The 27,777-nt window shown below is 37.1% G+C and overlaps 2 protein-coding genes across 5 annotated transcripts in view; one reads left to right on the forward strand and one right to left on the reverse strand.

Annotated features, from left to right (window-relative positions):
• CHMP4C (charged multivesicular body protein 4C) overlaps positions 1-10,519 on the forward strand; it is a 35,797-nt gene extending 25,278 nt beyond the window's left edge. The window contains exon 6 of the mRNA XM_053976837.1: positions 10,276-10,519. The gene's annotated coding sequence lies outside the window, so the exon portion shown is untranslated. The remainder of the gene's footprint in view (positions 1-10,275) is intronic.
• Positions 1,189-27,777, reverse strand: SNX16 (sorting nexin 16). 4 transcript variants are annotated; one of them, XM_053976778.1, is made up of 9 exons: positions 27,727-27,757; positions 26,247-26,628; positions 22,677-23,135; positions 18,423-18,509; positions 14,952-15,100; positions 10,261-10,330; positions 5,591-5,727; positions 3,277-3,393; positions 1,189-3,017 (listed from the first exon to the last, which is right to left on the reverse strand). In XM_053976778.1, the coding sequence occupies exons 3-9, from the start codon at positions 23,040-23,042 to the stop codon at positions 2,912-2,914; spliced, it is 1,032 nt and encodes a 343-aa protein (XP_053832753.1). In that variant the 5' UTR covers positions 23,043-23,135; positions 26,247-26,628; positions 27,727-27,757; the 3' UTR covers positions 1,189-2,911. The 4 variants fall into 4 exon arrangements, with proteins under 4 accessions (XP_053832753.1, XP_053832761.1, XP_053832743.1 ...); XM_053976786.1 differs by lacking the exon at positions 26,247-26,628 and having other exon boundaries at positions 27,727-27,777; XM_053976768.1 differs by lacking the exon at positions 27,727-27,757 and having other exon boundaries at positions 26,247-27,060.

Raw genomic sequence — 27,777 nt, forward strand, 5'->3', positions numbered from 1 at the left:
ATGCTTAAGACAAAGAGGAGAGCACAAAAGCCCACAGGAAAGTGCACCTTAAAGGCTTCTCTCTCCTACCACTGTCAGGTGCTGTTTGGTGAATTAATTTCCTTCCTCCTTGAGCTGGTTCTATTGGGACTATTGTACTCACAGCTGATGTTGTATGTTCTACACCCAATTAATAGTTGTCAGTGGGAAAGGTATGGAGTGGGAGTTTATAGGCACTCATTCTTGATTAAATACTAGTCAGCCTTTTAATTGATTTAGCAGTACACAAATCAAAAACAGAGAAGTGGTGTGGGCAGACTGCATGTGCTTTGGAGGATAAAAAATCCTGCAGGATTAAAAGATGCAGTATTAAAGAAAAGCAAGGCCCCAGTAAGATTGAACTATGCACTATGTATTAAAATCTAAAACTAAGGGGAAAACCCTGTTGTACATCAGTGGCTGAACTATTAAGGCAATCACTTACAACAGAAAAGAACAACCTGTTACTGGTTGTTATTCCTGTAACTAGCTTACTCTGCTACAATTCCAGTTTGAATATTTCTCTGCACTTTCAGCAAGGCACAGAACTCCACTGTCAAGTCTTACAAGTGAAATATTGGAAACCTGGCTTCTTCTGTACTGAAATTGCAGCAGTGAGTGAAAAATAGAAGGAAACACATGGAAAATAGTGCCAGAATGGATGCAAGTAGTACAGCAGATAAAAACTCACTGTGGGATTGACTTAGAATAACCCTTGACCAAGACGTTCAAGGCCACAATGGCCTGTCCACCTCAAATTCTGCATGTCCTTTAGGGAGGATAACCATTCATTAACCAGTAACATAACGGAAGCGATACCACACTGCCACTGGACAGATTCACTTTTTCCAGCTCAGTTTAGTTACAACAAGGTTCCCCCTAAATAAAAATAGGACACCAAATACTTGGGTTAGCAAAGTATCATTTAAATCTTGGAGTTTTCATTGCTTTGCCCTCTCATGACTAAACTCTAAATTATATTAATGCTTTCTTTAATGTCTAGATTTGTAGATTTACCTGATGTACTTTAGAAATCCCAGGCATGTGTGATCCAAGCACCTTTTCAATATTTTTTAAATCTTTATTGTTGTCAACCTAACAATATTTTAATAGACAAAGTCTGATCTTTTCAAATACGTAAGTGACATCTGACACAAGATTTCATGTATTTTCAATAATGTGCCAAAACTTTATTGAGTTCACTCAACACCTATGAGGATTTATGTAGGATATTAAAAAAAAAAAATCAGTTCATTTTTTATTTTTACCTTCAACAGAAGCACAGTAAGGTTTCTGGTGTCACAGCAGTCTCATTCATTTTCATGCAGACAATTTTTGGTAAAAATAGGATTCAGACCAAGGAGTAAATGCAGGAAAATCTCTGAGGTAAGAAATGTATAATTCTAGCAATATTTTATCCTTCTACTTCAAGGAAACAAAAAAATGTTTCTTTTTTTCTACAATGCAAAAAAGAAGACAGGTGTTTTGTCCATAGTTTTATTTCACCAGGAAGGTTTATACAGTTCTGCATAAAGGTCATTGTATGCATAGCCTGAAGTACAAAGCTCCCTTTGAAAACTCCAGCACAAAGACACTGCATATTGACAACATTAAACAACGATGTGGGTGGTATAGGGCAAAAAAAAAAAACAAAAAAAAAACCCCAAAAAACAAAACAGCATTCTTTCTATTGGAACAGCATAATAAAACAAGGCACTTTCAGTAAATAAGTAAAGAACAGAAAAATGCTGTATCAAAGATTCCACAGAACTGACCCAGAGCACTATAACAAAATTCTGCAGTAATGAACAAGTAAAATACAAAAAGGCACTACATAATCCTCTCCCTGCAACTCCCATTTCTCAACCAATTAGCCAACCAAACTTGGCACAATGGAGTCTTAATTATAAAGTGCATCTCCTGTCTTAATACATTTTGAAAAATAGGCTATACAACATAGGTACCAACATCCCCATGTGTACAATATATTGAAACAAAAATACACTGCGACTAGATTCAATCTAGTTATGAACTGTCCAGGGAAAAATATGGCTTTTTTACAAGTCTTTCAATAGCCTCCATATAATCTGGAATATTTAACAAACATGAATGCATTAGCAAGATGGCAAGAGGTAGTGTTCTGAGCAAAAGGCAAATTTATAGATTTTGTTGTTACATGTATATGACAAAGGTATCCCAGATTTTCAAAGCAGCATTACTGAACAAAAAGTATTACAGCATGCTATCTTGGGATGAAAATACACAGTGTTTTGGGGGTCTCAGATCAGTTCTTTCAGCAAAAATGACCATTTTACAATGTCCAACTATGATCCCATTTTGTAACTACTTTTCTCTTGGTACTGGAAATTTTCCTATTGCATTGCATAAAACTTCCAGAGACACTTTCTTCAACTTTAGAATTTAAAACCAACACATTCTCCATTCCTATACACAAATGAGTCCATTTTTACTTCAGCAAGCATTGTTTTATGGCTATAAGAAAACACAAATACCAAAAGGATGAACACATAAAATATGTCACAACAGTGGCAATATATGACATATGAGTTAGATGTGTTCCATGATTTAATGTGAAACTTTTTGTCATTCTGCTAGGAAAGTCAGCCAAATTGTGTATATACACTATCTAAACTTTAGCTGATTTTAGCCCTTATTAGACTTCAATATATTAAATATATAAAGGCTAGATAAAAACTGAAATCAAAGCAGCACTGGATATATTTCTTACATTAATAATTTGTAAGGATTTATGTAAACATTCAATATGTGCATTCTTGCTCTTTGCTGTGAATTCTTCACAGCTACTCTATGATCCTACCCAGAGATACACCTTTAACATGAACCTTTCCCAGGTAAAGCCGCTGCTGCTCAGCTATTCTTCATCCGTGGTATACGCTACTTCAGCAACTTCAATTTCTGGGACAGAATTTCCAGCCAAAGAGCCACTCCAGCATGGCTCGTGGTTCTCTTTGTCTGAGCTGCAAAGAGAGATCAATAAGTGGAAACTGGTATGATTTTCTATAGCCATTTTATGCAGACAATCCACAAAACACTGACAAAGCTTTTTGAACTTATCGCTTATTCCAGATCTAAAATTATCTATCCTGAGGGCCTTTATGCAGCAGAGGTACAGTAAAATGCTGAATTTTTCAGCTGTGCAGAATTAATGCGAGACTAAACATTTCAAAACACATACTTTAAGAATAACTAAAATACAAGTAAAATAATAGTATTTACCAGCTGTCCTCACCCAGGGTACCCTGGTCTGCTTCTATTGCAGAAGACTCCACCTCACCACTGAACTCACTTTCTTCTCCTGACATTTGACGAGTCATTTTTCCTAAAGATAAATCCCTACAACAGATAAGAACAGAGTACCACCAATCCATACAGCAAACATTTGTCACTGAAGAACTTTGTTTCATTTTAACCCTGGCAGCTTCTGCAAAAAGATTGAAAGTAACCTTTCAATCTCACTCCTGCATGCCTCATTTCTTTGACTGGTACAGAGATGGCAGGGCTTGCACTGGATAGCTATTTAAACAGTTTATTTGCTCCAGCTGTTTATTCCTAAACTAAATTCAGTCCTCTAAGTCTCTGAGCCACCAAGATGATTAGAGGGATGGTACACCTTTGCTATGAGGAAAGGCTCAGAGAAATGGGATTTTCAGCCTGGAAAAGAGAAGGCTTTGGGGTTATCTAATTGCGGCATTCCAGTACCTGAAGGGAACCTAAAAGAAAGATGCAGAGAGACTTTTTACAAGAGCCTGTACTGACAGGACTGTTCCCCCAAGAGAGAATGGTTCAAACTGAAAGAGGGTAGGTTTAGATTGGATATTAGGGAAAAATCTTTATTGTCATGGTGCTGAGGCACTGGAACAGGTTGCCCAGAAAAGTTGTGGATGCCCCATCCCTGGAAGTGCTGAAGGCCAGGTACGATGGAGCTCTGAGCAACCTGGTTTAGTGGAAGGTGTCCTTGCTCATGGCTTTAGAGTGTGTAGGCATAAGATACTTAATTTTTGTTGGGCCATCAAACAAAAATTCTACTTCAACAAGGCCAAAGACAGACATATTTCTTTTGGGTTCATTTACTATCAGACAAGCTGAAGTTCTTAACTGAAAAAAACTTGTGATCTTGTTTATTTTTACAGCCAGAAGTCACAGAAGTTATTTTTCATCAAAACTTCAGACACTATGTGGCTGACTTTCACTAATTTTGTATGTCTAGGAAACTAGCAGTTTGTTTGAGTATTTAAAAAATTTAATCTATCTTCATGAAAAACACTAAAATATCAAGTCCCTTTTTGCTATTCACCCCTTTTTATTTTCTGTCACACAGAATTTCCTATCACAATATTTTAGCCAAATGCAAGTTATTTAACTTTTCCTGACTATTTCACTATTTAAAACAGGAGCATGTCCTAACTTTCTTATCAATCAGGGGAAGCATTTCCAAATGTAATTACTTGCCTTCAGGAGTAAGCAACAAACTGAATACGGTATTCTGATCAGAATTTTCAGTCAGCCACAATAATTGCATTTAAAGCCTTTTCCAAAGGTAGTTCACCTGAACATTTTAAGGTGTGATTTGTTAGTCAACCTGGATATGCTGGACTCAGCAACCCATTCAGTATTAAAATCAAAATTATTTTAATTTTTTTAAAAATAAATTTCTTCACTGCCTCTGGTCTGACACACATGCAGAGGGAATGTTTTTCCATCTGATCTCATGTTAGGAAGGGATTCTTTACTGTGAGGGTGGAAGGCACTGGAACAGGTTGCCCAGAAAAGTGACTGCTTCTATCCCTGAAAGTGTTCAAGGCTAGGTTGGATGGGGCCTTGAACTACCTGGTCTAGCAGAAACTGGATGATCTTTAAGGTTCCTAAATAATTCTGTGATTCTATGAAGCTCTAATGGGACCATAGGAATTGACTCTCTTGCTAAGGAAATGCTGCAATACTGACTTGGCAGCTCTAATGGGACACTGGATAGCATAACATCAATTCCTCAGCTCCTGCTAAAGAATTTAGCAGACAGGTACCATTTTCCCTTGGGTTTAAGTGGACAATCTCCCATGCTATTTAAATGGTACCTGCAGCATCTCATTCCAAGCAATTCAGAACAAAATTAAATTATTACAGGTATATATCTGTAATAGTGATCTGCTTGATCACTATGCTCTGTCAAAGCTTTGAGTACAGACAGAATTTTATAACTCAAAGCAATTTTCCCACTCATCTCTAGCAGGGCATTTCACATTTTCAACATTTCAAAAGCGGAACAAAATCTTGCTCTATCTTTACAGGACTTAAAGGATTAGAAAACAATAACTGTTACCTTAGAGGGAAAAGATAGGACAAGTTTCTCAGACATTTGTACTAAATAGCTTTTAGCCAGAATATGAGAAAGAGCTTACTGAAAATATTGCTTTGTATCTGGTTATGTAGGGAAAATGGTTTCCAAGATACAGCTAAAGCTGGTGTTTGCGACTGGACAGAGAAAATGCTTTCAGGGAGATAATCTCCTAAAACCCTTAAAATTTCTACATACCTAATTCTTCTTTCAACAGCATCGATATGAAGTTGCTTTTCAGTTAATAATTTCTTCAGTGATTCAACCTCCCTTTGTTTTTCAAGCAGTTCTTTTTGTAGGCGATAATTTGTTTCCTCCAGAGTTTCACAGAAAGCCTAAAAGACAAATTTAAAGGCATCTTCAATTTAACTTCAGTGGACTGCATTTATTGACTTTTCTCTTCGAAATATCAACCTGTAACAGTGTTACAGCTGCTTGTCTTCAGATTAATTACTATAAAAAGCTATGTAAATTTTAAACAAAATTCTTATCTTAATAATGCTGCTTTGCTTTGGATGATGAATTTATTACACTAAACTGCAATGCAAATACTTTAATCATATCATGTGGAAGAATGGATTGTAAGAGACTAGAGATGGTGCTGTGGGCAACCTCACCCCTGATGAATTGCAGCTGTACTAATTACCAAAGAGTGGAAGCAGCCTTGCCCTTAATAGGTCACAGCTGTGTCCAATAGGGATGTGTGCTACAAAAGAGTGGTTGGCCAGCTGTGGAGAGAGGAATGATTTAGTGTTGCTGTCTGTGGGAATTCACAAAGGAAAAGGTATGATTTTTAATGTAGGGCAATAAAGTGCTGATGCTTGCCTCCATTTTTTGAGTCACTTGTGTGACCACCATCAATATTGTTTGTCTCACAACAAGGGAGACACTAGAAGAGTAGTTCCTGATTTTGAACCTTTTTGCCTATATGGAACATAAAGTGAACTCCCTGCTTCCTTTTCTCCTTGTAAAAGTTTTGTTTCCACATGACTTGAAAGTCAGTTTCAAAGTATCTGTATATTCCCATGATGTAAGGAATATTTGGATTAAGTACATAGTCTTACCCAGGAGAAAGACAAAGCTGTACAGTTCTGTACCAAACACCTGCTACAAATATGAAATCATGACAAACCGAAGACCAGTAAAAAAAATTTTGGAAAAGTGTAATAGGACGCTGTGAACACTAACTACTCAGCCATGACAAATATGCTGGGCTCCTCTGCTGAACATGGCATGTCTGTATCACACACCCTGATGGATCTTTCAGTGAGCAATCACAAAACCCAACGTGAAGAGCCCGTGTCTAATGCAACATCCTCTGAATGCAGGAAGTGACAGAAGAGTTGGCACAGAGCCTCCTCATCTATTACTGGAAAGCACAAGCCTTCCAATAGTAAAGTGCAACTCTGATTTAATAATTTACATGTTCTCTATAAATAAGAGCCTCACATGGGAGGCTTCCTTGGCTTAATATTACCTGCAACTAACCACTAACTCAGAGTCCACTGAATATAAACATTTTATAAAAGCTCGATTACGAACAATGCTGTTAAGATACTGTTTGCCCTAAAGTTTTAAAACAGGCTACAAACATCAAGAATATGCTATCCCTTGCTTTAACTGAAGCAGACTCATGCTCTTTAAAATGTTAAGTTTTCCTGTAATTATACAATACAAACAAATGAGGAGTTTTCAGTTCAATAACCCTATTTTTTCCATGGAATTTTAATTTATTTTATTGACTCAGATAGCATATTTATCTTTGTTGACAGGTACTTGAAGACCAGTCACGAGTTAAGCTATAGCTTTATTCATGTCTACTAGAGCCAAGAGCACGTGTCATGCAACTCACTCTTGACACAGCATTTGTGGTGATTGCTATAGCTATCACTCTGGTTAAGCAGTCATCCCATTTCAGCCAAGCCAATTAAGTAAATTTTTCTGCTCTTGGTAAAAATATTCAAGGTTGCTGATACCCTAACTGAAAATTGGACATTATTTCCTTAAGAATATAATTAAGTTTATTATTTCAACCTTTAGATGTATGCACATGGAAATTTCCCTATATACAAAATAGATAAAAATATTGCACAAGTGTTGAAAACTGTTTCATTGTTCTGAGAACTGAATAAAGCCTTTGGGAAAAACTCATCTCTATCTGCAATCTGGGTATGAGCTGCTCAAGCAAACACAGGCACTGTTTGAAACTGAGTAAGAAAATATCAGTATATTCTGAAGGATGCTGTAACAGCAGGAAAGTGAACCAAAGCTGAGAAAGGGAACAGTGTGTAATGAGCTATCTTGTTCTTTCGACAGCTGGACACCTCAAGTCTGAAACAGTTTTAATACCCAGGTTGGACTAATTTTTCCTGTAATTCTGAAAGGATAACTGGGAGAGAGCTTTGCTTCCTTCTTCAGATCATGAAACAGAGATGGCTGAGAAAAGATCTGTGAAACAACTACCAAGGATATGACAGAAAAAAAAAATGTTTAGTGAATATTTTGCCTACTTTTCTGTGATTAAATTTATTGGCCTAATCAGCTTCTAATGGAACAGGTACCTGTATCTCTCCCCTGGAAAAGATAAATGTGTTTTGGCAAGTCCTTGGGATAACAGAATAGACATAAACCAAATATAAGATATCCATATTTTCTATTATCAAGGAAACAGATTTTTCTGCAATGCTTTGGATGGTAATAGAAAGGCAAAATAGAAGTAAGTTTTGAGATATCTTTAAAAATGAACTCCAGGAATAAGTACATGAACCTTGGTGCTTTTCCTGTATAAGGCAGTTCAGGGAAAGAAATAAAAAAAAGCAACAAACAGTAAGGGATGGATATAGATGCTTTTAGTATGCAGGAGTTTAAAATTTCTCCTAACAATCAGAAGCAAGACAAAAAGCTTGACCACAACCATGGATTTCAGGTTGAGCAGACTTCAAATCTATTCAGAAACCTGCTTGGAAGAAAGAATTCATGGGAAAACACCCTGGAGCAAAGAGCAGTCCAGGAGAGCTAGTTGATATTTAAGGATCACCACCTGCAGGGTCAGTAAGTACAGCTCAACAAGTAGAAAGTCAAGGAAAGGTTGCAGGTGGGCTCTGTGGATGAGCAAGGGTCTCCTGAGCTCAGACATATAAAGCAATTCTACTAGGGGTGAAAGCATGGAGAGGTGACACAGGAGGAATGTAAGGCTGCTGTCTAATATTACAAGGACAGGATTATGAAAGTGAAGGACAACCTGGAGCTCAATCAGACAAGGCATGTGAAAAGAAACAAAAAAAAACCAAAAAGGATTCTACAAGTTTGTCATCAACAAAAGAAAGATGGGAAACCATGGACTTGTTATTTTGATTGGAAAAACCAGCCTTGAGTAATTAATACCCTGCAGCCAGAAGGAAGGTAAAGACAAACTCACCTGCAGTGGGGGAAGACCAGATCAGGGAGCACTTAAAACAACCTAGACATACTAATGTCCATGGGACCTGAGAGGTTGCACCTTTTTACTGTGCTGGTGGTCAGCCACTGGAGCAGGCTAGATAGAAAGGCTGTGAAGTCTCCTCTGTAGAACATTAAAAACCTGACTGCACATGGACCTGAGCAACCTGCAGTAGCTGACCTTACTTGAGCCAGGAGGGCTGGAATAGATGATCTCAAGAAGTCCCTTCCAACCCCGGTCACTCTATAAATAAGGTGTGGTAGCTCTTGGAAAATTTTATGACAGCTGTCTCAACAACTTCACAGAAATAGGTAATAGCTAAAACTACAACAGCACAGCTATTTCAATGGTTTGATTAAATTCCAGTGGAAGTATAACACAAATTTTCCCACAGCATGCATGACTGAAATTTCAATGAAGACACTTAAATCTGTTTGATTATCTGAACAAATAATTATGGTAATTTAAAAAAAATCTCATCAGTTTAAATATCAGTGATGAAAAGGGATTGTACAGAAATCAAATATGAGCTTGTGACACAAAAAAACCATACCGAATCTTTCACATGCACATAGTAACGTAACAAGAACCAAGGCAATCCTACATACATGCAAAACAAACTGGCAAATATAAATTTAGTTGAATGAGCATCATTTAACATTCATAATTTCTGCAAGACTAACAATGTTTGTACAATTCGAAAACACAGTTATTCTACAAAGCCAGAAAAATAAGATAATCTGCTCTAGACAACCTTGATACAGCTCTGCAGATCAGTAAAATTTATTTCTAAGAAAATAGACTGCAGCACACAACATTATTTGTTCAGTGTGCTCATATGCATGTTGAAAGGCTGCTGGTTTACAACACTACTTGACACTACTTAGTTTTAGCAAGAACACTATTTTTGGTGGGGAGAATTAATCATTTAACTGCATTCACTGCATGAGAAGGCATCCCTTCCTGTGACAGTGTTGGAAGTACAACATCTTTAAGGTTCCTTCCAAATCAGACCATTCCATAATTCTATGACTCTGTGATTTTATAGCAAGAAACATTTCCCTGCAAGACCTAAAGTCTAAGATATAAGCACTGTAACAATGTGCTGAATATAAATCTATAAAATCTCTCCTCATATTCAGTAGGTGCCTTATATAAGTAGTTGCTTTAAAAAATAAACTTCATCCATGGCTCATGAAAGGCAAAAAAGAAGATATATATTTTGGGACAGGGATGAAGTACAGCAGTAAAAGATGATCAGTGTGTACCAGTTATCAGATTATGCCCATTCTGGAAACACATCCTTTTGTGATTGTTGTGAAAGAACAGAAACAGAAGTGTTTCATTCTGTATCATTACATAGATCTAACAATAGTGTAAAAACACCTGCCTTTTGTATTCTGTTTTTATCCTACTACTTAGCACTTACCCTGCTCTCTTCTAGACTGTCAAAAGGACCTGGAGGATCATCCAGACAAAGAAATTCTCTCACTGCAAGGCTTTACCAAATAAAAGAGAGCGAATTACTGAAAGTACAAAACCAGCAACAACACTTAAAAATGATCACGAAATGGAGGTATTTCTTTAGGTGACACAAAAATATACATCCTCAAATTTACTCCCAAGTATTTACAACAATTAACAAATAAATAGTTAACAAACTATTAAGTCTCAGTTGTATGTGTTGACTAGGGACAGTATTTAGAATGTAACTTATGAAGATGAGTAAGCAATTTTAGAACATGATTTTTTCATGATTTTTTAAAATTTTCATATAATTTGTTGCTACATGACAATTGGCACGTTTATTACTTCGGTATTGAACAGGTTTGAAAATAATTCTCCTGGAGAAAAATAAATATTATAAAACTAGTATTATACGACGGATGAAAAGTATGCTGTCAAAATCCATATGCAGATCCCTTCAGGTAGTATCAGGGCATTTAAGCCCTGAAACATGTTCACCTGTCTCCATTTTGCAAAGATCACAATCCATTGACATATACACATTATGTAATTTTTATATATACAGTGTATATTTTTATATAAATAATAAATTATAAAATAATAGAAGACAATGTGCCATGGATCTACTACATAGCCAACTCTGAATACACATTTCAAACTAATGCATTCCATTTGGATTTGTGCAACAGTTGCCATCCCCCCCCCACCCCGTGTATTGTTTTGCAAAGGCCAGAAGAAGGAAGTAGGTGTAATCCTGTGGTTTACTTCAGAGTATTTTGAGCATCTGTCTCATTCTGTCTTCCAAATTTAGATTAGTTTTCACAGTACTCCTAAACATGTCTCCTTCAGCCACCTTTTTAAGACTTTCCTGCTTGGCTGAATTTATTCTTCTTCAAATAACCTCAAATCAGAACACTGTATTCACAGTTAATTAGCAAGCAGTAACTTAGGAGCAATGCTGTGCTTCCTCTCACTACTGTAAATCTTTAAATCATCTCCTACTGCAATGACTGCACAAAAATGAAAAATAGTAATCCAAACTTAATTTCCTGTCTCTTCCTCCCACCTGGGCCCCATGGAAAAGGTGAGGGCAAAAGGCAGTAATTTTTTGTTTTCCACTCATTCTCTGCATTTGAGGTTTTCACAAAGCACAAACACAAGAAAGGAAACTTTCATCCAGCTACCATCCTAATCAACCAGCTTCTGGTGTGGCAAACCAAACGAGGAGAAATTTCTTCAAACAATAATCATGCATTATACATGCATTTCAGTTTTAAAAAGACTCTAAAGAACATTTATCTAAAATACACTGAACATTCACTTCGTTGTTTTTTTTACCTAAAACAGGCACCAATGGCATCAACATTTATTCGCAGCCTAGCTTTGCTTGGAGAGTCTGTTCTGACCCTGTTCTCCTCTCCACGTGTTACACCTCTTCCTTTCACTTCATGAATGGAAGATTCTGCCTTTAAAGTACCACAGGGATCTTTTCAGTCCTGTGACAGAGCTTGCTGTTCATGCATGCTGGCTGACATCCCTCTCCAGGGAGAAGCAGTGCCAGCACTAGGGAGGGCAAAGAAGCAGTGCAGCACGTGGGATCCCTGACTCCGAGCTGACCGAGTTCCTCCCTTCCAAGCTTCTTATACAGGGTGGAGACAGGACAGCTCTGTCATCTATAAAAAGCCAGATGATGCTTTTGTTTAGCAGGTTAAACTTCTTTCTCCCACTTAATGATTTATATGAAATTTTCCTGACCACGATTTAACTCTTTGGGTGAATTTCAATTTGATCTTTCACTGAATCTTCGATACAATATAAAACATGAGAAGTCTATAAACCACAAACTCTAAATTTAGCCACCTGCATGTATTATCCTCCATTTTATCTTTAAAATACTTTGTGAATCTAGTTTTATTAAGAAATAGGTATACCAAATGAGGTCTCCTATCCCTGAAGCGCAAATCTCCCACTGTCAATACAGTACATAAAGAGAAATAAAATAGACTTCTCTACAAAGAAAAAAGGCTTTTTTGGTTTAGGTCTGACCCAAGCAGTTTGATTTATTTACAAAACAGAAGCAAATGGTGAGCTTTAAAGGAGAAAACAGGGTGAAATGCTCACCACTGCTCATGTGAGGTACAAGTATTAATTCCCATTAATAGTAAATTTATTCTGTGGTAAGTGGGTAGGTATATTAGATGGTCAAATCTCCCTCATTCTAATCACTTCTTTAGGAATTCAGACCTTCCACAGATCCAAACATTAGAACCATATCAATAGGTTATAAAATTTATTAAAAAATTTTGTCTTCATGCAGAGCCCTACACAAAAGTACTACAAACCACATTTCAGTTAACCATCTCTTCACTGGCCAAAAAACAAACTGATTCCACAAGCATTTTAATTCCTTTTTGTATCTATTAACCAATGCAGTCTAAAAGTTTCAATTTGGAATTTTTTGCCTTAAAATATGACAAACACTATTTTGTCCAATATGATCCATCACCAAGATACAAATAAGCCAACTGAAATGCTGAACTAGCTGCAACAATATGAAGCATAAAGACTTCAGATCTATCTAACCAAGTCCATTACATTCACTACATTCCAAGTCACTACATTCACTCTCACTGGAGACAGAATTTTGTTATTCTGTCTCCAGCAGAATAACAAAAGTTACATTTAAGGATGAGATTGATTCCTTTTCTTTTTAGCACACCTATTATTATGTAATTTAATTATTAGGAAGTTTTTAAACTTCTCAGCTGCATACCTCACCCATATAATCATATTTAATAGCCACTAACACAGAAACTCGTAGTTGAGCCCCATTTATTTTTTAAACCATTTAATCTTTGACATCTCACAACAAAGCTTTACCACTCAGCATGACATACTCCAGGATGACTATGAATCATCAAAATATTAATATTCCTTACTCATCTTCCCTCTCCCCTTTGATGATTTCACATGCCCTGTTTATCTCACCTAAGACAACAGACTAAAGAGAACTCTTCTTGCAGGGAAGTTTTTCTGCAGCTTCATCTGTTCTTGCTTGCTTTCTCTGTACCTCTAACAGACACTTCCTTTGAGATGGAATGCTGTGTTTTAGCACTGAACCATATGGAAATACAATTCAGATTCCCAGAGCAATAACTTCTTTTTCCCCTTTTAAGTTCCTCTAATGATTTTAATGAAACTTTCTCACTATTGCTGAGTACTGAACTGATTCAGAAAACTAGTGGTATCAATACCAATAGTTATTTTCAAAGTTGCAAAACCAGCTGAGTTCATAAATCTGTGTGGGTGTACTTATGGGTGTCATTTTCTACTTCAAGACACAAAAATTGATGTTAGTCACTCAGTACCTCAGGATCCTTCTACAATAGTTTGTGATCTCTTGTTCATTCCATTCTCCAGATAATTTCAAGATGTCCTGAACGTCAGTGTCTGCAACTGTGATCTAACATTCCATTGTTACCACCCCTAAATTTCCATCAATCCTTTCCCCCTTGTCTTTTAACCATTTTATACAAGCCCTGTCATTACTACTTGTTTGTCTCTAAAGGAGACATTGCATAATTTTTATTTATCTGCTTACCACTTTGGTTTTTTTTTTACTACAAGCAGTACCAAAGTCAGACTGATGTACAAATCCCTATTTTCCAGACTCAGCAGTCGAATGACTTATAGAAACATGTCAAATGTAGTAATACCCTTCCTACTAAAAAGTAAAGTAGGTATGAGCACTATATGATCTCACAGTCCACAGCACAGCTTGGCAATTTAAAAGTTTTGTTCTTTTAAAAGTCTCGAGGGAATTAGGTTTACTTTAGAACATTTCTTACTCTTTGTTTTGAATGAAGTTTCAGATGATGACAGGTTCTCAGAGTCATTCCTCAAAGAACCTTTAGTATAGCAACCTTAACTTTTTTATTTCTGGTGCTGGCAAAGGTTTTAACACTACCTGCTTTGCCTCTAGCAAGTTGCTTACTTAAATTCTCTTCTGGTCTATAATAAAATTATTTTACATTTCATTTGTCAGAATCATATTCTATTCATTTTCCTGCTTTGGAAGAATCTCCCACTTTATACAAAAAAAAAAGATGCTGTTGAAAGAAATCTTTGCACTTTGCTGGCTTAAACACATTATGGTTTTTGAACTATCAAGATTTTCTTGATTTGTGGTTTACATTTACTTATGTACAGGAATCTGTAAATTCCTTTCATGCCATGTCAATAAAAAACCTGTAGTTTAATACACATTTTAAGAACTACTTGCATAACAGTGTAGGTACTCTCCATTATGAAAACCTAACACACCTTGTATAAATGAATGATATTATCAATTCTGCATTAAACACAGAAAAGTAATGTTTTAGGAATAAACATGGGATTATTCTAACATTTTAAAGATTACAGCTTTTAGTTATCCCTGTACAAAACACTGCAACTGCACTTTTTTTAAGCTAAGATGGGACTAATTTAAAGGGACACTGAATAATTCACATAATGACCAAATGCACAACATGAATGTTACTGAAATCCCTCACCACACTGCCTGAAGGTACACTGCTGGAGTCTAGGAGTTTTATAAGAGGAGGATGGACAGAAAAAAAGCCACAAATGAACCAGCAAAGGTTAATCACCTACCAGTTAGCAATATCTTTGTGAGCTACTAGGTTCTGGAGGAATGCCTGCAGCCCCAGCTGTCGATCTTCCAAGAAGTCAGGACTGTAATTATCCTTGAACCAGCGCTTTGGCGGAAGGGCCAACCTAAAGCCTGGAAACATATCTTTTAGCTGAAATTGAAATGAAAGACAAAAAAAAAAATTTGAGAAAAATACTAATTTTGCCACAGGCACTGACTTTACTCAGATTTATAAGACATTTTTGACTTCTGTTAAAGTTCAAGCAGAAGATAAGTCTCAACCGTAAGTATAATCCAAATTACAACTTAAATTGCGGTCACAGTTCTGTCACTTGCTGCCTTATGCAATAGAGTGCTTTGTATTTTTCCTCAAATTTAACACATAAAAATAGGAATGAAAACCTTTGCTTTGTTATTTAATGTCCGAGTCTGCTACTGACAGCCTTTGAGTCTGTAAACATAAGAAAACTGTAAAAAAATGTATCAGATGAATAATAATTTCAGTGGTATTTCTTCTAAAGTACTCAGGGATAATTAAGTACTACATATACATATATACATAGAATAAAACCCCACTACAGATCTACAATTCTGCAACTTGCCTTTCTTGGGGGGCTAGAAGAATAAATTACAACACATGCAAGACATCTTGTAAAGAGTAGTTCTTTGTACACCCAGAATAATAAAATTTCAATATCTAAGTATGGCTCAAACCCTAGTAACATGCAAAATTGCATTTCTGAGTTATTTAAATAGCAACAGGGTGTAGTTGACATCAGAAATACCCAGATTTTCAATTTGAATTCAGAAATGAAATATACAAGTGGATGAAAGCATAAAATTATGCAATAATTAATCTCTCCAAGGGTGTCAATTATTTTTCTAATATGCATGATAATAAAAAAAACTTCAACACTTTTATAAAAAACAATTTTTCAAAGTTATGTTTGACAAAGAAAAATCTGGGAAAGGATTTACAACCACCATGAAAAAACAAATAGGTTTTATAAAATCTGGTATCTCAGCTGCCACAAGAATTGTTTAATCTTTTTCTGAATACAGGATCTAGCCAACTTCTGTCAGAGATGTTCTGTGTACACTGATTTTATTAATGAGAATGTTGCCGTGATAGAAAATTCTAATGGGCAGCTCTTTCACCAGATTAAGTTTTAGAAAATTTAGAACAGATACTGCACTTCAAATAGAATCTCTCTACACACTTTAAAGGAAGAACGACATTAATGGATCACCTTTGCCTATTGTTTCACAGCATGAGGTTCTTTTTAAACATCACAAGTATTGTTTATTCAAATAGCCCATGATAAATATGAGTTCCTTATTTACAGAATGGTTTATTGTCAAAGCCTTGCTCTTTATTTCTGAATTTAATTATTTAAGTCTGTTTTCCTCTCACTGAATTTCATCTTGATATTAGACCCTTCTTTATATCTTCAAGTTTATATTTGGTCATCCCAAGTTCCTTAATCTCTTATCAAGTTATCATTAATACATATATATATAAGAATGTATCTGAATAGAACAGAACCCATAGAACATAACAAAATGAGTTCCTGATAGTTGTACATAAGACTGCAGATAACCATTGCTGGGAAAGCTTTTCAAGCACACAGATTTATGCTTAATGGTACTTTTACTTGTCTGGTCACATGGATCAGGTAATTTAATTCTAAGGAGAGAGTATACGTACCCACAGATTACTCCTTTTGTGGATGAAGAATGTAAGACCCAGCTGCTGTCAGTGGACTAATTCTCAACAGCACAGTCCTGGGGCATTCTTTCTTGAGCACTCCTCAGACACAGCAGGAAAACCCATGGGTCTGACAACTTATTCTGGCTGTGATTGCTTGCTTGGATCCAGCACCTTCCCTACTCCTTCCTACATCACCACGTGACACATTACACATGTCACACGAGCCACAGTCTTGAGGAGAAATGGTAAACTTCTTGCTTCTTAAGAATGGCCAATTCATTACGTGTTTTCAAACTATTATTATGTTACTATTTTGTAATTCTCTAATGTTTTCTGAATGGTGGTTTAAGCTCCTAGAGCTGATATTTCTGTATTATAAAAAGTATAATGTGTTACAGACCAAAGAGTAAACTGTTTAGATGTGTACTGAATGGTGAAAAAGCTTCAGACAGTGACACAAATTTTAAAAAATAGAGATTTTTCCTTCAAAAATTACTAATACCTAGAAATAATGGTAAAAGCCAAATATTTTTGCCAAACATTTGATGGCAAAGACTAAGGGCTTCATGTGTAAAATTTAAATATTTATTCTAATAGATATTTTGGCACTTTAATTTTTCAAATCACTGACAACCATGCTAAAAGTCAATGGAGGTAAGCCAATTCTTGACCTATACCTGACATAGCCGTTCAAAATGCAAACTGCTGTATGACTTGGACTTTCAAAATCTGAGTTTACATACCAAGATCATTGTCTCAAAAGAAGTCAGGCTTCTGCCAATATCAAGACATTCCTTAATTTAAGATAGATTGTATTTAAGATGGGAATTTCTTCAGAAAAAAATCTCTAAACTAATTCACATTTAGCAATTTAAACACCACTGGTGTTTCAAAGGTAGCCTAGAAGATATTCAAATTGGTCAAACCAAGAACCCACAGAAATTTTTAAGTTCGAGTCCCTTTTCAAAATTTCAGCTGAATTTAGCTCTTAGTTGATTAGGAACATAAATCCGAAGTAATAACCTGTACAAAAAATCCCTCACAATGGGTAAAGAAACAGGGTTCATGTTGAAACATGAAAGAACATTCTAGCAGAAAGCGTGCTGAACTGGCAATGAAAAGTGCAATTGTTTCTCTATTTTTGATAGCTAAACACTATTTACCAATCATAAAAACACAGGCTTTTCAGACAAGCATTTTTCCTTTCAAGTATTCTAAAAATATTAAGTTGTTGACCCAGAATTCCTATTCATCTGGTGTTTCCTCCATCTTTAAAGATCTGATACAGTATTTCACTATTAACTTTGAAGACACTGAAAACAACTGAAGACCGACCAACATACAAAGAACATATTTATGTTCATGAAACTTCAGTTTTATGATGAACAAAACCAGAGCTTGTTACACAGAAAAGAACTAAATAACTACTGGATCATTCCTGCAAGAGAATACAATCCCCTAGTTCTATTTCCATGCAGGGGATAAATATTCAAGAGTTAATTCCTTTATAATATAAACTGAATAAATATACAGTTTGAAGCACACTAACAGCTTCAGAAGAAGCTGTTACATCTTCTTTACATCAGCGGTAGCTGTTTCATGTATCTTTGAAAAAATGAGGAATCATATTTTTCCAGTCATTAATACAGTATGTGTTTTATATGTGTTAAAATCAGGAAAAAAATAGAAAATATGACAAAAATGTAAGACACGAAAGAAGTGAGGTAAGATAGCTGACAATTTACCAGTTTATAATTCTCACCTTGTCATTAAGCCTGGAGAAATCTGTGTACCGTCTGAAAACCACCCAGCTTTCCTCTGGACTTCTTTTCACCAGTATTTTGTATACCTGTGTGGAAAGTCAGAAATATCAGAAAAATGCACAAAACTTCACAATGTATTGTCTGGAAGGCCGAAATAATCCTCTATTTCTTAATGAAACAAAACTTGTGGATAAAATCTTAATCTAATCTTAATTAGAGTAAAAGAAATACAAATAATTGTTATTTGTACAAAGAGTTTAATTTCAGAATTTAAGGAAGTAGTTCCTGCAATTCTGAAATACATACAACTATTTCTGTCTGCAAGAAAGAATGTATTGCCTAGAAGAACAAAAGGCTTGGCTATCAAAAAAGGAAGGGAAGTGTATTTCAGTGATCTACTTTAACCTTTGCTAAATTACAATTTTACTCATTGATCCTGGAGGCCTCTCTATTTTTAAGATGACTGTTAATAATCAAATACTGTGATATTGAAAATGTCTCCTCTGACTTGCTTCACAAGGAGAAATGATGCAGAATAAAATTACATCCTCCTTTGCATTTGTCCTGAACATTAGGTTTTTTCTTTCCAGGCAAATATGATTTCACTAGAAAACTGCACCAGAATGATGATACTATCACTGTGTAATTGAAGTAATGGATACTTTGAATCAGACTTAGCAGGACAACAGCACAGTACCATACTCCTATTTAAAGGCAAATGGATAAAGAAATAAAACAATGATGATAATGATGATGATAATATTACAATTACTTTTTAGGAGGATTAATATTCCAATGCCTGAACACAATGACTCTAACAACACAAGTTTCACTAGAAAACATTAAACAGTGTCTAATGTCATAATCTTACTCTCTCCAATGTAGGGAAAGACAGGTTCTGCAATTGTACTGGGTTGTTTTTCCCAGACTGTATGTAAAAAATATAATATGAGAAAGAAAAAGGTATTTTTAGAATCATAATGATAAACAATCCCTCATTTAATCAAATGCTATTTAAAACATTTTCTAATCTGTTACATAGTAAAATCTTCTCCAGTACGTCACACTGGCACAGCAGGTTGTCTTAGCTGATAAGTGTATTTTTCTTATTGCAGTCCCAACATGTGATAACCCCAGTGCTAGCCAACTTCTGTACAGGTCTGAGACTGTTTCTAGCAATTTTGTATTCCACAACATATTAAGTTCCAGATAATTACAGAAACTACAGATAACTATGGTGCAAATCAAAAGCAATTTTTCAGCAAGTACTTCTCTTATCTATGTTTTAAACACAATTTCACTTTCAAGTTACATCATCTGTGGAAGTCATGGATTGTGACAGAGGAAAAAGATATTAGCTTTTAAAATTCAAGCTGCAGGACATGCTTACAAAACCAGCATTAAAATATATTTTTTCTGCCTTGCATTTTATGTATAAATGCTTACCCAAATATTTTATTACTTTGCTGTCGTACTAAAAGTATAAGCAGTTTTATTTTCATAAATAAAATTAAGAAATAAATGCAAAATTGTGAAGACTCTTTGCTAGTACACAGTAAAACACAGAACAAGAAACTTTGCGTGTGAATTTACTTGTTAATCAGTATTCTATTCTTGCATTCTACTCTAAGTTCTGCAAAAGCATTGTTTGAACATGCATATGAAAAAAAATGGAGTAATTTCCAACTGAACATTAGATAACTTTAAAAAGAAAGCTCACCAATTACAGTGAACTTAACTGTAACAGGGAGTGCCATCAACTTGTGATTACTGGCCTCAAAATTATGGGCAACCTAAAACAAACATGTTTGGTTTCCCTGCCAAAGTTAAAAAAAAGGTGGTTGGATGCTTTTTGGCTTTTCTTTAAGGTTTGCAATTAGTGAGTAAGAACTAGAATATCACAAAAACACCCTTCAGTTCTTTCATATAATATCTTGGGTAAAAATCATAAATTATTTCAACAAATTCATTTTATTCCACTCAGTCATTAATTGCTTTATTCTATAAATGAAAAATAATGAATGAAAATACACCTATATGTGGTAACATTCTCTGGCTGATTCAGCATCTCATTATCATTTCTACTTGGCTTTAAAAAATTAAAAAAAAAAAAAAAAGAAAAAAAGTGCTAATTGAACATTCCAGGACTGCAAATTCACTTAAGACTAAATGTTTACAAGGAGATATTTTTCAGCCATAAGCTTCAGCAACCACGTACTCTAACATGCACTAACATCTAAGTCCCAAAGCTTGGACATCATTCAGCTTAATCAGATTCTTATTTTTGTAAACTACGAGATACAACCAACAGTAAAAAAAAAAATTCAGCAATTGAGTCTCCTCTCTTTTACAAGTGATTTAATTTGATTTCCACTGTCTTCTGCTGTCTTCTAAATCTCACTGATTTAGCACTGCAAAAGCAACTCAAATTCTTGGGACTAATTTCTTGCTGGCTTTAATGCACAACAGCAAACTGCATGCAGAACATGCAACTGAAAATAAACAGTTAATTGTTTCAGAAACCAACTCAGCAATAGAAGTGAAATCAGGAAGAGCAAAAAAGCATCCAAGCATTTTACAATGGAAGAATGTTTCACTTGTACCGTGACCTGGCATTCCACATACAATAAGGAGACAAAGTTATCATCGTTAATACAAAAGAACACCTTACAGGCACACTGGAATATGTCTTGGCAATGTCTTCAAGAAAGACACAGAGGAGAATGTCCAAAGAAGGGCAACATGCTGGTGAAAGGTCTAGAGGGTAAGTCATGTGAGGAGTGGCTGAGGGAGCTTTATCCTGGAGAAAAGAGGCTCAGGAGAGACCTTATGGCTCCCTACAACCACCTGAAAGGAGGCTGTAGCCAGGTGGGGGTCAGTCTCTTCTCCCAGACAACCAGTGACAGGACGAGAATAAATGGCCTCAAGCTATGCCAGGGGAGGTTCAGGTCAAACATCAGGAAGAATTCCTTCATGGAAAGGGTGGTTAAACATTGTAATGAGCTGCCCAGGGAGGTATCCCTGGAGGTACTCAAGAAATAAGTGGATGTAGCACTTTGTACCATTATCTGGTTGTCAAGGGGGTGACCAAAGGCTGGACTTGATCTTAGAGGTCTTTTCCAACCTAAATGATTCTGTGGTATTTGCAGACGAATCCTTGTACATATAACAGTATCAACTGTTGTTTTAGTTTTGAAGGTTATTATTTAAAACAATTTTTCTAATCTACCCATTAAAAAAATTCTGCTCTTCTCTTATGCTAACATGCACAAAGATGTTAGAAGATAAAAATCTCTGGAAAAGACAGGGTATCATTCCCAAATAATCAGAAAGTATCATTACTTAACTTTTTGCAAAAAGATTTTGATTTCATTAGTATTTTAACTGTCATACAGATTTTGCACTTCTCTAATCTAAAAGAAAACAGGAGAGAAAAAAAAGCTGGTCTGCTATTTCCTCCTCCTTACCTACTTCTGATTAGTATTGTTCATCGTAAGTAATATGATTAATCATCAGTAACAAACAGCCATCAGTTCCACAAGCACTGCTGTATTATCTCAAAGAAATATTTCAACAACATGCACAGAAACAAATGTGGAAGTACATCGATATATTTATGGCATGCAAAAAAAATGAACTGCCAGCTACAGTGCACTTTGAGAAAAATCAATACAAACCAGATAGGCTGCTGTTCTGGCAGAAGGTATGGCATAAGCAACTTCCCAGTCTGTTTGCAGAACAGATTTCCCCTTACTAGAAACAGAGCTGGGCAAGAAGTTGAAACCTACCTGTTTGCACTTTAACAGGAATGTTGTAAGTTACTTATAACTACAAAGGGCTAATGTCAAGCTTTCTTATTATTCACGTCAAATAAAAGACTACATTTTACTTACTTAAAGAAGAACTTTAAGTAAGAACTTCTTACTTAAGAAGTTTAACTACATTGAACTGACACAAGTTGCATTTCACAAGGAACTGTAGCTGCAAGGAATTCCTGACTTTTCCAGAAGAAATTGATACATGAAACAGAATTAATTCCTTCTATTCCACACACACAATTACAGGAAAGACTGCTTTCTAGTCCTAGTTTTCCCACCTGTATAACAAGAATGGTATTTTCCTGTCAGGAAGTACTTTGAAGCTAAACTGGTAACATCCCTGAACTGCAGGATTAATTCCTGAAAGACAATGTAAAGCACATTCAATTGCTATCTTGTCATTACAGGATCAACTAAACTACGCCCAAAACTTACAGTGAATTTTGCCCTTTCCTCCATCACCTCATAGCCCAGAATAGTAGGTGTGGATGGTCGATCTCCCCAGGTCCTAGAATCTTCATTCTGCTCTATTTCTTCTACAGGCTGAGTACTGTATTCTATGGATGTATCCAGACCTGTAAATTTAGTCCTAACAAGGGGACTGCTACACGCAGATGACGTGGAACCAATCTGGTCAGGCACACTCATCTTTTTAAAACTATCAACTGTAGAGTCCTCCAGCTGTCCTTTTGAGGAGCTTGAACTCGTTGAAATGCTCCCAAAGGAAGAACTTCTTTGGTTTCTGTTTGTAAAGCTGGATGATGAACTTCCAATAGGAACAGGAACATATGGTGTTGCCATCCTTCATGAAAAAAGGCCCTCAGTTTTTGGTCCAGGAATTTAAGCTTCATTCGCTGTATAAACCATGTTTCCTCTTGTTTTCAGGAACAGTATCTGCAATTAAGGACAGAAAATATTGCTGTCATTTTTAAGTCAAAGCAACGCTATGAGCTTTGGGAAAAAAATCTGTATTAGCTCTGAGATGGTACACAGCAGTACCATGATAGTAAAATAATTTCACAAAGAATCTGGCTTTTAGGTTATATCTCAACCATTTGACAGACAGCTTTACAAGAGTTCTGTCTTCCACAACTGTTAAAATTAAAATAGCAAAGAGGTAAAGCAAGATTACAAAAGAGAAAAATCCTTTCGTCCTTTAAGACTTAAGTATTATTTGGTTTTATCCAAAGAGTCAGCAACTTTTCTGGCATGTAAGAAGTAGTTTCAGTGACTGTTTCATCTAAACAGTACAAAAGGTTTTCTCAGAATTGGTTCTGTAAGACATCCACTGCAGACTATGCAAGCCAAACACACAGGCAACAATACACATGACATGAATCAAAAGACGTGACAGTAAACAACTTAGGTGAAAACATACTAGCATATTACACATTCACTGAAGTATAATGGATCTGTTTTCAATGCAAAATATTTTTTCAAAACAACTCTGTTGTATATAATGCTGCAGACATTTGTCACAATGCTAAATGTGCACATTTTCTGCAGTCTGAATTGGAGCAATTATGTTTTATAAGCATGCATATCAAAAGCAGGGTTGTTACAGCAGGTAGTTCTCCATTCCAGAAGATTAAAATGGGGGAAAAAAAGTATACAGAAAAAAGATAAATAAAAAATTTAGTATTTTTTCTTCAACAAAAGCATTTCAAATGAGTCTTTTGTGTGCATGTGCATACATTTTGGGGAAAAAAAAAACAAAATAAAATTAAGACAGCAGTATCAAACTGCCAAAAAAACACCATCTCCTCATTTTAACAAAGTACCCAAAGAAGAGCTCTTACAAGATGCAAATTAAATGCCACCTCTTTGGATTAACAGGATTTGAGCCATGATCCATTTACCCAGGAATAAACTAATCAACCAGGAGGCTGCAGGAAGCTGTGAAATGGGAAACCGTCAACCTGATTCACATCAGACAATCAATCATCTACTGTAGCAAAACCAAATGAGATTCCTAATTGTGAGTATGAAGTGATGCTTTCCCTCTCTTGCTCTAAATGAATCCTAGAGCACAGAAATAAAGACATAAATTTTAAATGAACCAGCATGAGGAAGACTGAAAAATTCTCTTGAACAAATTCCTTGAGTGAAGGAAAAAACAAACTTAAGTCATCCTTTCAGCTCCATCAGGAAGTCTTCACACACTGTGTATCAGAAAACTCAGTTAACTTGACCAGAAGAACAATTTCAAACTGGCAGTCATTTCTTGGGAATATCTCTGCTTCACTGTGGAACGAGGCTGGACACTCAGCAACATCTGAGGGAGCTGAACTGTCAGTATCATAAACCTCTGCTGACTCACTCAGCTGGTCAGAGATGGGATTTGAAGTATCTAGCAGCTTCTGTTGCAGCACAGTCCTGTGCCTGGTTGTGTGAGTGAAGCCACGTGTCAGACATCTGACCTGCTTCAGCCTCATTCCATGTGAGAGAAGCAAGTCACACCTGTTTCCAAGACAAGATGTTCTCCTGGAGCTACACCAGATCTAAATCCCCTTTTTCACCCATACCTCAGTAAGAAAATCTATTTCCTGCCTCAAAAAATAAGCTCTGCAATAATTTTTCTTTAATGCAAGGTGTGAAGCATTGTCTGATAAATTTTCTCTAGCAATATTCTCTGAACAATATCTAAGTTAAACACTAAAAAAGGTAACTCCTTTTTCACTTACTGCTTCAGTGACTCTTCCATGTTACCAGCACAAGGAATTGAGAGCATGCCCTTAAACAATGTCCCAGCCAGCTATGTTATTGGGAGGTATAGGATTAAATTCCTGTAAAAGGAAGAACCTAAGTGAGTCCAGACTGCAAAAAATCAAAAAATCTATATGTAAAAGTGATTATCCTCTGTTGCATGACTGTGGACCTGGAGTGGAAAATAAACCCACATCTCAGGGGCTGTCTGTTGAAGCTAACCTAGGAATTCATGGAATTTTAAGATGCAAAAAAACCCTTGTGCTTTTCATCACTTTATGAAAAGAACCAAAGCAAACCTAAAACCCTACAATCAAATTTTCACCACTTACAGTAGTAAGTAAAAGGTAGTAAGTAAAAGGAAGACTGTGAACAGTCTTTCCTAGAAGAAATTCTTCCTTTAAAGTGAAATGCCAGCCAAGAACTTACTATCTCGAGCTTGTTTACTTACTTACTACACGTTACTCTTAACCGCACACAAATTTCTGAGCAGCTGCACCTATTTGGTAAGCAAGAGGGCTCAACACAGACCACCCTGAGGATAAAGCCCTTGGTGCTGAGAGGCCAACAACACCTGCACTGTACGTGCTTCAGCAACTTTCACTTCAGACCAGCTCTAATTCGGTACAACTACCTGGATACTTATTAGCAGTTGTTCTACACTAAGCCTGCTCCCAGGGTACATTTTCTGGTTTAGTTTCTTTTGTACCCTGCAAGGCCACCCCAAATTGTGAGTCAATGAGTATTAAAGCTCATGATGACACTGTTTTCTTCTGAAGGCCATTTTTGACTCAATCTGACACAGCAAACACACCCACAGACAAATAAAAGGAGTTGATACCACCTGTGTCACACACAGATTCCTCTAACTTTGAAAAGTAACAGGAAAGTATTCTCTGAGTAACAGAAATGTCAGGTCAAGTGCACAATAGCACACAGCTTCACTTAAATATTTTTTTGTAAAAAAAGTTGAAAGATATATACAAAAATATTACATTACCAGACTCACAAACATATAAATATTCCTAAATATATATGTAAATTCATCTTCAACTGTGGAAGTATCACAATTTCCCAGTATGTAAAATATTTACAACAGGGTTCAAAATCAAATCAATCTGCACTTTATGAAGGCTACTAAATATTAGAAAAAAGTACAATGCTCAAAGGAGGGTCACACCTAGGAATCCAGCTTATCTATGAATATAGCTTACTGCCAATTCATGCAATAAAAGGAACTGAGAACAATTTCATTAAAAAAAAAATCCTTTTAGACAAACCATGTCACTCTCTACTTACCTCGGCGCAGCAAGGAGGGTTTGTGTGCTCAGTTTGCTCCTACCCCAGCTTCACAGAACCAGCAGAATCACTGCAGCACTCCAACTTTAAGAGCAAATGGCTCATAACACCTATGAGATACCCCAGAGACTGCACTTTCTTGTCTAGCTGTTTTCTTGACTTTCTACAAGAAATTTGCTTCCTGTTCGGGACCTGTATTTTGTTTAGTTTGATTCCCAGGGGTGAGTTAAGAACGAAAAGAGAAGGAAGAGAACATTTGCTGGAAGCGCTGAACTGTAAGATCTGAAACAGGATGGGACAGTCCCGGGAACCCGGCCGTCACATGCTACAAGAGCAGCATGACACCAACTTATCCTGGTGTTTACAGCAGCCACCTCCCTTTCTGTGGGTAAAGCAAATAGGCTGTAATAAAACCACTTAAAAAGGGCTTGCCTGCAGCTCGCAGCTATCGCAGTTCCAAATCTTTTTAAACTAATGGCTTGTATATTCAGTGAGAAAGATGTAAGCCACACGATTCAAGGATAATAGATTAGAAACAAAACAATCCGTACTTAACAGTTGTAATTGGATTTAGAAGACTTTTAGCTATGCAATACTATTTGCGATCTGGTTACATATATTGTGTCTCTGTTTGGACAACGCAGACAAGCTGATCTCTAATGTTTAGGGTTTAAGTGCTACTGAGGAAAGTCAGCTATAGAATAAGTGGAATATATAAAGAAACAACTTCCAGACTTAGGTTTCATGATTTTTTAAATAATCATTTTATACCGACTTCAGCCAAGTTACCTAACAACATTTTTTACCTGTTTATGAAATGGGGGGGGGGGGGGGGGGGGGGCTATTTATCACACCTCACACACACAGGAGTAATTGCTGCCCCACAGAGTCTGTTGCGGGACTAGAAACAACTGCAGGTACCTTGCACCCAAAACCGGCACATCAGGGAGCGCCACTTCTGAACGGTTCTGAACCCGAGGAGAACCAAACCAGACCGGCCGGCACCGCTGGGGCAGCGCCCGGCCCGGCCCCGCCGCCGAGGGGCCGCGCTCGGGGAGCGCCGCCGCCACTTTACGTAACTCAGGGGCGGCCCCGAGCCCGTGACCCCGGCGAGGCCCGGGGAGCCCTCCCGGTACCTCCGCACAGCTGCGGGAACCGGCCGAGGAAACACCTGAAGGTGGGGCGAGGCCCCGCCCCGGGGAACGGGGTGTTCCGTACCCGCCGTCCCGCCCGAGCGGGACCGGACCCCGCGGTGCCTCCGCCCGCCGCCGCCTCCCCACAGGTGCGCGGGAGCTGCGACAGCTGCGCGGAGGCGGCGGGGGCAGTTGTCGTCCGGCGCGGGACAGGCAGCGGCGAGGTTCCACTCCCCCGGCCTTCCCCGCACGGGCCGCCCATTGCCCCACTCTCTCCCTGCCCGCTCCCCTAATTCCCGGTGCTGGCGCTCCCGCCGCCCGCCCGCCCGCACGGCGGCCCCGCTCACCTGCTCCCGCCGCGCGCGCCCCGCTCCGCCGCGCCACAGCCGGGCCCGCCC

This window comes from Vidua macroura, chromosome 1 (assembly GCF_024509145.1).
Source record: "Vidua macroura isolate BioBank_ID:100142 chromosome 1, ASM2450914v1, whole genome shotgun sequence".
NCBI lineage: Eukaryota > Metazoa > Chordata > Aves > Passeriformes > Viduidae > Vidua > Vidua macroura.